The sequence below is a fragment of the Haliotis asinina genome, chromosome 1 (genome assembly GCF_037392515.1).
Source record: "Haliotis asinina isolate JCU_RB_2024 chromosome 1, JCU_Hal_asi_v2, whole genome shotgun sequence".
Lineage (NCBI taxonomy): Eukaryota > Metazoa > Mollusca > Gastropoda > Lepetellida > Haliotidae > Haliotis > Haliotis asinina.
In genome coordinates this window covers 6,596,028-6,608,247 of record NC_090280.1, presented here as the reverse complement: position 1 = coordinate 6,608,247, position 12,220 = coordinate 6,596,028, and the positions used below count along the sequence as shown (strand labels likewise).

The window sequence follows — 12,220 nt, the reverse complement described above, 5'->3', positions numbered from 1 at the left end:
TCAAAATATACATTATAGGATGGGCCTGTACCCAGTTGTAGAGGAAGTAGCGAAGACATTGGAAACCGTAGATGGGTTCCGCTTGAGGCAGTTATGTGATGTGAAACGCCAATTAGAACAAGACCGTGACACGCGGAAAGCACTATGTAAAAAGTACAATAGAGCTTTCAATATCGTGGACGGGGCTGACACTACCCTTATGACAACCAGCATGGGACTAGGGGCGGCAGGAGTTGTGTTGTTAACCACCATCGTGGCTGCACCTATAGTTCTAGGTTTTGAAATAACAGCTGGTATAGCGGGGGTGTTAGGGTTGACGCTTAAGTTGGTATCACGCAGACTACATCGTAAGGTATTGAAACACGATGAGATCAGGGTTCTGGCCGAAGCAAAGCTGAACACAGTTAGTGAGCGTATTTCCACGGCACTCTCTGACAGAAAGATCTCAGAAGAGGAGTTTCGTTCAATCCTATCTGAACTCAAAAAATATAACGAAATGAAACAAGATATTCGATCCAAGTCTCGTAAGTCTACTATCAGCGAGGACGAGAAAAAAAAGTACATAGAACAAGGAATACAAAAAGCCCAGCAAGCCTTTATTATGAACACCAAAGAGATCGTAGGCGGTTCACGTTAAACTGTTTCATCGAGGTAAACGTGACATAGGCCAGTCAAAACTTACAACAAATTATTGATCGTACCGCCTGCCAAGTCACGGTAAACGTGATGGCGTGGCTTTGTAGTAGGGGCAATAGTATCAAGAGCTAAGGGTCCCACCAAAGCCTCATTTAGTAAATGAGGCTTTTTAGAGGGGTTTTTTGAAAAGTGAGCCAGAATCACTATTCCCTATACTACTACAACCTAATTACAAAGATTACAAGATTTAACTTGATCTCGATAAGTATAACATTTCTTTAAATACACTTACACGATTTCTTCACTTGGGGTAACTATACACAGATACGACAGATTAAATATGCATTTTTACACACCCAGTTATAACCTGGATACGATTATAAAGGGGTAGGTATAAAGAATTTACTTCTTGCGTAAACTAGAAAATAGTTGAAACCATCCGCGATTTCATGTAATCTGTATATCGTTATATATGTGTTTTTATTCATATTATATTTATGCAACAGTCAATATCGATGGCGTCAATTGCTCCATTTCTTGTTGTTGTGTATGTGAAGTATGGGAACCATGGGGAATCTATAGTAGGAAGCTTTTCCCAATCCAGTAACTGACATACGTGCATATAGTCTGTCAGTGATACGCCATCGTCCCACAATCCACGGGTATGTGAGGTGATGCGGATGTTTGTTCCCATATTACTTTTCATGTTCAAATTAAGCACGTTTTCCTTGTTGGCAAATCATATGAATACAAAGCACCTCTTAAAATTAGAGAATGGTTACCAAGATGTTAATTGCATTTTCCTCATCAAACAATTGCAGATCCATTTTCAAGCTTCAGTGAAAATCGTTCAGTGATTCCGTAACGGAAGATGTATATCAAATGACAGCACAGCTCTAGTGTGGGTGGTGATAAACGGGTAGGGATAGGGTGGGGATGGGGTGGGTGGTGTTGGGGATCTGCGGCTTTGATTTCAGAACCCCAAGTATTTGAATACACGGTAGAATGGGGTTACGATCATGAAAGAGGTTTATAAGAAATAATTGCACTAAGGAGATGTGCCGTTTCAAAACAATGGATATTTAATTACTGCGCCGCTTAGATACAGATTCTTGTACCAGTGTGAAGCAAGAGAAAACGGTACATGAATCTTTGTCGAAATATCGCAATATAAGAATGTGTTATACGTAAGTGTGTCAGTATTGTACTTCCCGATAACTGAACGGCCACAAGAAGACAATATACGTCTGACTGAAAATGTCTGAAGTTAATTTTACTATGTCCAAACAGAGTAAGCGTTAGATAGCACACAAAGATTCCTTCGGCGGTTTTTTTCTGGCATATACGGTTATATATACGGTTACTGTGTGTAGACAGAAGAATTAACTTCAGACATTTTCAGTCAGACGTATACACTTGTGTATACACGTGAGATACGATCATCAGCTCCTCTCTGACGAATCTTCTTGGTGGTCCGTCTTTCAAGTAGCAGAATCCTCTTAACTGGTGGTCCGTCTTTCAAGCAGCAGAATCCTCTTAACTGGTGGTCCGTCTTTCAAGTAGCAGAATCCTCTTAACTGGTGGTCCGTCTTTCAAGTAGCAGAATCCTCTTTACTGGTGGTCCGTCTTTCAAGTAGCAGAATCCTCTTAACTGGTGGTCCGTCTTTCAAGTAGCAGAATCCTCTTTACTGGTGGTCCGTCTTTCAAGTAGCAGAATCCTCTTTACTGGTGGTCCGTCTTTCAAGTAGCAGAATCCTCTTTACTGGTGGTCCGTCTTTCAAGTAGCAGAATCCTCTTTAGTGGTGGTCCGTCTTTCAAGTAGCAGAATCCTCTTTACTGGTGGTCCGTCTTTCAAGTAGCAGAATCCTCTTAACTGGTGGTCCGTCTTTCAAGCAGCAGAATCCTCTTAACTGGTGGTCCGTCTATCAAGTAGCAGAATCCTCTTAACTGGTGGTCCGTCTTTCAAGTAGCAGAATCCTCTTTACTGGTGGTCCGTCTTTCAAGTAGCAGAATCCTCTTTACTGGTGGTCCGTCTTTCAAGTTGCAGAATCCTCTTTACTGGTGGTCCGTCTTTCAAGTAGCAGAATCCTCTTTACTGGTGGTCCGTCTTTCAAGCAGCAGAGTCCTCTTTACTGGTGGTCCGTCTTTCAAGCAGCAGAATCCTCTTAACTGGTGGTCCGTCTTTCAAGCAGCAGAATCCTCTTAACTGGTGGTCCGTCTTTCAGGTAGTACAGGGTCGGGTCAATGTCTTCGATTTTGATGTTGTACGTTTTCATGGACCATATGGGATCAGTGGCACGTATTACGCTGCCTTATCTCGTATTCATCCGCCTGGTCCAAGTACCTAACACTGACCTGCTCCCGTAATCCTGTTAGTTCTGTTATCGTGACGTTGCTGACGATTCCGACGTGCTGTCGACGATTCGGCAACGATAGATTTACTTTTAAACACTTTCATTTGTAATATCATGGCAATATCATCGCACACCAATGCGCATAATGCCGTAGACTGTTCCAGATAAGTCGTTTGTGACTTTACAAAATCTGCATTGCTCATTTCTGCACTAATATCTCCTCAGTAAAGTCCCATTGCTACATTTCCTACATCCCTACCACTGGAACAAGTAATCACTCTTTCACATATCAGCTGCAAATTGTAGAGATAATTGTGAAAGAAAATACTATATTTCCGACGGAACTTTACAACACACCTTTTTCATTATGTTTTGGACATCGTGAGCGAGTGAGTTTAGTTTTACGCCGCACTCAGCAATATTCCAGCTATAACGATGCGGTCTGTAAATAGTCGAGTCTGGACCATACAATCCAGTGATCGACAACATGAGTATAGATCTGCGCAACTGAGATAAGACGACATGTATCAACCAAGTCAACGAGCCCGACCACCCTATCCCGTCAGTCGCCTCCGGCGACCAGCAGGTTTTACTGGAGACCAATTCTAACCAGGACCTTCACTAGAGTGTAGGATATAGAGTAACACGTCCTAAGAGTAGAGTAGTTTAGGACATAGAGTAACACGTTTCAAATGTTCTTATCGAAACCTTTTGAAAAATACTGTTTCACTTAATACAAACCTTCGGACAAGAAAGTATCTATCTATATGTAATGACAGTATGTGCAGATCATACAGCATCGACCACGCCTTAAAACATAGTTGAACGTTTTCCCATGCTGCCAGGTAGGCAGCGGGAAGGCAGTTTCATAGATAAACGTTACCTGAGCTCGTTTGGATCTGTCTTTGTGTTGTTGCTGATCCGTGTCCACAAGCCCACACCCCATAGTCCCGCGGTTCCTGGAAGGGTTCAATGGTGAGGGTAACCTGTCTGGACCCTGAGATCGTGGACAGTCTGTAATAATAATCCGTGGAGTTACAGGTTCCATCGATTAGTTGGCATGTCCCCACAACTGTGTCGTTCAGCTTAAACTCCACGACCGATGGTGAAGTCGAGTCAAGCGAACAGTTAAGGATTAATGGCAAGTCGTCGACAGCGATGCGTCGATCCATCGTTAGAGTGATGGCTGAAATATAGAAAAATTGATTTTTTATTAAATAAAAAATTAAATTACATTGACGGTGATACCAGAATCCTTCATCACAAGGTTCTGAAATTAGAAAAGACGGTGGTGGCTTTTTGTGTTTGAACATAAGTCACAGAGACCAAGTGAATAGTTGAGTTAGTGAGTTAAGTTAAACGCCCGGATTAATATCGCGGTGGCAGAAACATGATGACTTTTGTCTCGATGAGAGTCTTCACATGTATCTTTTCATTTCGTTGCAGGCAATTCCACTACATTCTGATTGTTGTGGCGACATCAACAGGCTCTCATGTCATTGCGAGGATTAAAATTTTTTTAAAAAGAAATATGAAAGCTTTGAGATGCCCCCACCCCACCTCCCACCCCATACACACACAAAAATAAAATAAAATAAAAAATTGAAACGCCCCACAGTACATTATATCTATTAAAGGCCAGACACTTCGGTGTACAACACCCGCCTGCTTTGCCGATCGCTATACTACGATCACATGCAGTTGATTATGACTACATCTAAACATAGTCATGGGTCACTGGCCTATTGATCAACACTCATGACAGCTACCAGTTCTTGTTCTTTATTGTTATTTCTATAAGTCGATTGAAAGCCAACCCAACCGCCGCCTATCTCAACAGGGAACAGAATATATGCAATGCAATCAGAACTCCAGATAAGGCGCGTATTTGCGTATTTTACTCAGTAAAAATCACATTTACGCAATTAATTACAAATCCGGGAGTACAAAAAAGCACAAGAATCACTTAAAACCCAATAGGTCTATAATACCTTGCGTACGTTACTGCGCCGTCATGGCGCCCAAACTCTACAGCAGCATTACGTAATGGTAGGCGATGTCTGTATACATATACTAAACATTTAATATGACAATTACTAAACATTTTTAGTCTGTTGTGATGCATTTATATTTATCTATTTAGAAGAGTTAAGGATCCAGTAAAGATAAGAAACTCTGTGTAAAAGTTCTTTTAACTAGTGGAAGTACACAAGATGCTAGTTACTCCTAGAAAACAATTACTCATGCATAAATAGACATGGGAGTAAATCCCCAGTTGCTTGAAAAATTATCTGGAAGCTCTGAATGCAGTACACCTGTACATACCTGACGAAGCTGTCAGTATGCCAATCAGACAGAAAGTCAGTAGCGGTTCGGTTGTGGCCATCTTGTTGTGTGCACAGCGCAGTAGAAGCAGGAGGTAAGACACACAGTGTCACATGATATGAGCTTCCTAGTGTGCACTGTTCCACTCGGTCGCTAACTTCGAAGCAGGTCCCAGTCCCACACGTAGTATTCAACCCTTTACATGAAAACGGAGATGCTCATTTGACATCCAATTATCGGGGTATCACAATTAATAGTGGTTTTGCAAAGGTGCTGTCATCAGGTATTGAATAACAGACTTATGTAATGGGCTGAAAAACACAACGTCATTTCAGACGCCCGGTTTGGATTCAAACATGGCTGTTCTACCGTGGATGCAGAATTTGTTCTCCACGGACTTGTCAGCAGCAATGCCCACCTTTATTGTTGTTTGTTGACCTATCAAAAGTGTTTGGTACTGTCTATAGAGATGGTCTGTGGTTTAAATGTCATAACTTGGAAATTCGTGGTAACATGTGGACTATTAAATGAAGGCTAAGCATGCCGAAGTCAAAGGTTAAAGGTAAGTGACTACTTCCGGTCCATGTCACTGTTGGTGTAAAACAGGGAGAGGCCATGTCTCCCGCATTATTTTCCTTGTTCATGGAGGAAATGAAGCTCAAAGAAAACCTCGACATTTGATTTTGGATTCAGTGTGTTAATCTGTTCCTTATATTGTTTGCTGACGGCATGATATTGCTTGCTGAATCGCCAAGTGGACCTCAATATTGTCGGGATAGTTTGTATGCATACTGTAGGGGATGGACCTAGATGTTAATAGTAAGAAGACAAATGTGATGGTTTTCCACAAGAGACGAAAATAAAAAATGGAATGAACACTGGTGTTTTAATACTGTGCCGCTTGAAGTTGTAGATGAATTTAACTACTTCGGTAATATGATTACATACACAGGTAATTTCGGAAATGTTCAAACATGTTTACACAATCATTATTAGCTGGTAACGGTTTAAAAGCTATGAATGTTCTGCTCAATCACATTAGAAATGGTCATTTCAACCCTAAAACTCGTTGTGGTCTGTTTGATTCTTTTGTTACATCTACTGTGCACTATGGTCGTGAAGTCTGGAGTTTGCAAGATACAATTGAATTATTTTGAACTTGTACATTTAAACTTTTGTAAAAATATCCTTAAAGTTCATCACAATGTTACTAATATGGGTGAATATGTAACTAGATGGCTTTCATTTGTGCATTTGAAGATATATAAGGGTTGTAAAATACTGGTCCAAACTGCACATCAAATAATCTCCTTGAATTAACTTATGAATTGTCGTTGTCACAGTGTAATAATGGCGTAAAAACTGGATGGTCCATGTTAAAACTTTGTTATTTATATGTGGTTTTGGATATGTATGGTATGACCCAGGATGTGTTGACGCTAGTACGTTTTGTTGTCTTTTTAAGGAATGCTTGATTGATTGTTTTACTACAAAATGGCATCACGACGTCACTTCAAGTAATAAATTATGGCTATACATTAAATGTAAATTTGGATATGAATTATACTTGGATGTTTTACATACAAACACCGTTAGGTATTTAACTATGTTACGAATTTCGTGTCATAAATCAAAAGTTGAAACTGGGCGTTACGAAAATATTGGATACCTATCTACTGTAAAGAAAATAATATAAACGTAATTGAAGATGAATACCATTTTGTTCTAACTGGCCCAAAACATACAGTGCATCGTAAACAGCTGATTAAACCTTATTTTTTGAAGAAAGTAATTGTGCTGAATGTTTTGGAATTATTAACAAACCCACCTAAAGATAGCATTGCAAAATTTGTGTAAATACATAAAGTCATGTATGTGAGTACCCAAATGTGTTTTCCAGCCCCACTTTTGTAAACGGATCATTATGTATGTTTCAATGAATAACCACATCCTACCGAGAGTGTAAAATGATGAAGAGGGGCAAAAAGCCCAAGTTGTTGCTGAATAAAGAATCGAATCGAATCGAAACCCAGATGGAATCTCATGCTGACATAGAATCCCGAATGTTGATCTTTTAAGATAACTACTGTGTTATTCTTCAGACTTCTTCTTGTGGGTTTAAAAAGCATTCACTTTCATTGATCCAGGTTCTACCACGTTAAACCTTCAAGCCATAATATATTTACATGCGTAATATTGATTACCTAGGTTTTACACGCAGCTAAAAAGTCTTCCTCTTTATATTCTCTTGTCAGTGAACATGGCATATACCAACTGGATCATAATCACTGAAGATGTTTTTTACGTATTTTTAGGCGAGCCATTGTCTGCTACTTATCAATGATGTTCACATGACAGGTAAGTGGCGAGACTGGCAATAGCTCTGTACATCCAGGGTATACAGATATCGTCACATTGCCACGTTGGCTTTGTATCACAAATGCCCATGGATATTTTCCTCGCTCCAAATAATAGGTAGAAAGTAATGTTTAGTTTCCTTGTCAGGGGCGACACCAAACAATGTTCGAGGGTTACAGGCAGTGAGGTATTGTCATGTGCGTCAGGAGATCCCTTAAATGTCCCTGGATGTCAATAGTGAACACCATAAGGAAGTTGGATTTATCAGTAACTAAATCGTTGACAGTATTGCAATTAAATAGACGAGAGTGTGTAAGCAGTTACTAATCAAATAATTACGCTGCTTATTGAAATGTAACGCTAAATACATGTACAAATATGCTTCATCTTGATAATTGTTCTAATTAAGTAACCAAGGTTAATGGGATTGTTCGGTGGAATTCTACACTATCCTTGCTTTTAAGTTCCACAAGAATGAAATGGAAGAATCCCGGAATATTTTACTAACGGTTATCTTAAACTCGAGATGCTGCACAGGGCATTGCTAAATTAAATGCAGTTTACTTAATCATGTTGTTGGAATTAATCTTTAGCAACCCATGCTTGACTCCCTCGTGACGATTCTGGTCAGAATTAATGTTCATGTTTGCCGTAAGTGGGCGATTAACGGCATCGGGTGATCGACTTGATTCACCATGTCATCGTATCCTAATTGCGTAGATCGATGGTCACGCTCTTGGTCACTGGGTTGTCTGGTCCAAACTCAATTGTTTACATACAACCACCATATAGCTGGAATATTGCTGAGTTTGGCTTTAAACAACAAACACACATGACATGACCGTGCCAAACATCACTGTACACAAATGTCGCATCATATTATGGCGTTGATTAAGACTGAGGCCATCACGACGGTGGACGGTCATAATCCAACGACAAGACGTCCACACACGATGTCTCCCACCGAGTATATCATTACGATAGGCCTCAGACAAGCAGATTCAACCAGAGATTGTTGAACGTGATTGCCTTTAGTGGCAAGTCAAGTTAAACATTGCGCTTTGATGACCGCAGATTAGAGTGGAAGTCGTGTCGAGTAAGAGGGGAAACGTCACGCACAGTGTTGTGTTCGTGAGACTTGTTATTGGTTTGGAGGGGTGAGGAGCATTCGGGACTGCTGATCGGCATTCCCTCCGACCGGAAGCCCACAACCTCCTTTTGATGGTAAAAACGCCTGTGCAGTTTGGGGTCATGGGATTGCTTCTTGCCCAACGAAACCGGATTTGGTATCCTTGTCTCTGGTCTTCTTCGGTCTTCCATGATCCACGGAATATTGTGTGCAAGCACTTGCGGGATGCGCTACGTCCCGATATCAATATGTAGTAGTACCGACGCCCCTGTCACTTCATCAAAACAAATTTACAACACTATCGTGGAAACAATATCGTAAGAGCAGTGTCGTGAAAACTATGTCGCGATAACAGTGCAGTGACAACGATGTCGTGACAACGATGTCGTGAGAACAGTGACACCAGTATCATGACATTTAAGTCTTGGCTGTAGTGTCGTGATAGCGAAGTCGTAACAACAGTGGCTTGACACCAATGTCGTGACGACAGCGTCGTGATAACCAAATCGTGACAACGATGTGGTGACAACAATGCAGTGACAACAACGTCTTGACAACAGTGTCGTAGGAACAGTATCGAACAGGTTGTATACACGTGAAAATGTTCGCCAAACAAAAGTAATTTGCACACTGATAAACCTTCAATGTGCAAAGTCTGGATGTCGGTTGAGATGCTTATTCTTCAACACATAAAGTGCAGTGCATTCAGCGCATTCAATGTACTTGCACCGAAGACTGAGCTGCAGGTGGTGCACGTTATCAGTATCACCTTAGGTACATTGAATGTCGTGACAGTTATGTCGTGACAGTTATGTCGTGACAGTTATGTCGTGACAGTTTTGTCGTGACAGTTATGTCGTGACAACAATGTCGTGACAGTTATGTCGTGACAACAATGTCGTGACAGTTATGTCGTGACAACAATGTCGTGACAGTTATGTCGTAACAACAATGTCGTGACAGTTATGTCGTGACAACAATGTCGTGACAGTTATGTCGTGACAACAATGTCGTGACAGCATTGTCGTCACCTATACTAGGAAACAATGACACTCTGACGTGATGTGTTGCAAAATGATCACCCAAAACAATACGCCATATTTGCAATATCTTTAAACAGAGACATAAAATGAAATATCAAGCAACATGATGCTATTTAATGAGCAATCGTTCTGTCATTTATCAGCAATTAGGCTGTAGTGTCTGGTATTGGATTTGAATTTATTGATCAGCCTTAGAGACAAGACTGCTGCAATCATTTACTCACCCGGAGACGTCATTATATCAGTGGAAATGTCGAGAAACGTAAGGACGAAAAGACGTGGAGCCGGACAATAATACGCTCAGTCACTCTAATGATTTGAAAACGCGATGACAATGATTTTGTTTCATTTCAAAATGATGTCACCATACAACTTCACGACAAAATAGTTGCGGCATCTACTAAAGATAGAATTGATCTTCATTAACCCATGCATGCCGTAAGTGGCGACTAAAGGGATCGGGTGATCAGACTCGAACGCGTATATTGATGAACATGATGTTGATCACTGGATTGTCTGGTCCAAAGTCGATAGTTTACAGACTGTCGTCACAAAGATAACAACGGAACAGATGAGCAATGTTGGACAAGGAGCACAATGTGGACCGCCATCCATTACCTTTGGTCAGTCTTGGATGTCACTGCAGAGCACGTCAGGTTTTTGGTAGCCGTTGAGGCTCCATGTTCTCGTGTTTATTTCAAACTTAATGGAGGAAGTGGACGCGGATCATGGAGCAACCCACTCGTACAGAGTGAATCTAGCTGGTTATATATGATGTCAAGGTTTATGTCAGTCTTCACGGAGATCAGGCCCACTTTGCAGTGATTACAAAATGCACATGCTGTCAGCTTTAAAAGCAACACGAAGTGACTTAACAGTGACCGGATCTCCATTGCAGCTATACCTCCACTTAAAAATGGTGAGCTTCCAGTTTCTACCTGTGTTTTTTTTAAATAAAACTTTATTCATTGTTATTGATTTTCCCCGGGAATTATGGTGCCGGTGGGAAAATCGTTATCTTGCTGTTGCCATCGAGCTGAGTTATCTGAGACACATCGCCGTCCGGTCCACAAATGTCTAATGGTGCCTATTTGATAAATATTTAATTTAATATTTTCTTCCTGTTTATCTCGAGTATATATTTATTAGCCCGGAAATTCGATATGTTTTGGGTATTTGAAGTTATGAGAATACGTTAGCACTAATGACAAAATACATTGCAACTATGTCAAAATAACCAGTAAACTCGAATCTAACCTTTTTAAATTATAGTTTCAATGGCAAGAACAAACTGAAATTATGTCACGAGTATATAACGAGTATTGTGCTAGAAACTCGGAGAATATAAATGGACTTTGGAAAACACCCAAAGACACAAAGACTGTGGACAAGAACTTGCAAAGGCACACCGGTTTCTTTGTTTACTGAAGCTAGAAACATGCTCTTCATTTCTTTTTTTTCTTTTTAAACATCCTGTTACCTGTCTGTGTGATACAATCTGGTCGAGCATGAAATATGCATCAAAACAGAACCATTTTATACCAGCTGATATGTATAATGTTAAATATAACATGCGTTGCATTGGACCACTTTTAAAAATGGCATTGTGTATTCATTGCTTTCGGCTGTGGGAGCCGTGCCAGTTTACAATGCACAAAGTACGAGTAAGGTTTTTCTAATTCCATACTTGTGGACGCCGCGACGGTTGAGTGGGTTAGGCGGCTGATTTTGTGTGTTGGCGATTAAATGCCCGACTCTAAGGGTGTGGGTTCGAATCCCAGATAAGACTTCCCCCAACTAAAGTACTAGAATCTGTACTATACCGAGAAAGTTTAACCTCGTTGCATTTTGACCTCATACAAAACAAAACAAAAACAAAAACAAAACAAAAAAAACCTACCAAACAAACAAACAAAATCCAAAACGAAACAGAGTACACCTACAGTGTATGCGACGTCGATGCTAACGTGTACGTGCCATCATCAGAGCGGTGTGTCTGCCCAGATATCTGCCAAGATACCACAAGCAACACCATTCTCAAGTTACAGTGATCTGCCAAACATGTCCGGAGAAAGTGATGAGCACAATCAGCCGTGAGGTGACACGTAAATTGCAAGTCGTGGCATGTATTTGAAGCGCTGTTCAAATATCTATGGTCTGTACTAAACGTGTTTATGTGTGGGGGCCTTTATCATGATGAAAGCCACAGAATATACGACTACCGGCGGAAACACACCTGTTGTCGAGGTCACGAACTTGACAGTTATCTGCCAATCCTGGCCCGACTGTTAGAACGAGTTTACCAACGGCTCATTGTCCGGGTCCCACTGAAGTACCGATGGTCGTGTCTCTCAAGCATGGTACGTATGTAGTTG

The 12,220-nt window shown here is 40.8% G+C and overlaps 1 protein-coding gene across 2 annotated transcripts in view; it reads right to left on the bottom strand.

Moving 5' to 3' along the window:
- The window catches only part of LOC137286635 (nephrin-like), a 33,177-nt gene extending 27,793 nt beyond the window's left edge, over positions 1-5,384 (bottom strand). For both annotated transcript variants that reach the window (XR_010956998.1, XM_067818597.1), the window contains exons 1-2: positions 5,316-5,384; positions 3,874-4,176 (exon numbers count right to left, since the gene is read on the bottom strand). Coding sequence is in view for 1 of the 2 variants with exons in the window: in XM_067818597.1 (XP_067674698.1) it covers positions 3,874-4,176; positions 5,316-5,376 (364 nt within the window). In the remaining variant the exon portion in view is untranslated. The remainder of the gene's footprint in view (positions 1-3,873; positions 4,177-5,315) is intronic.
- Between the last annotated feature and the right edge of the window lie 6,836 nt (positions 5,385-12,220).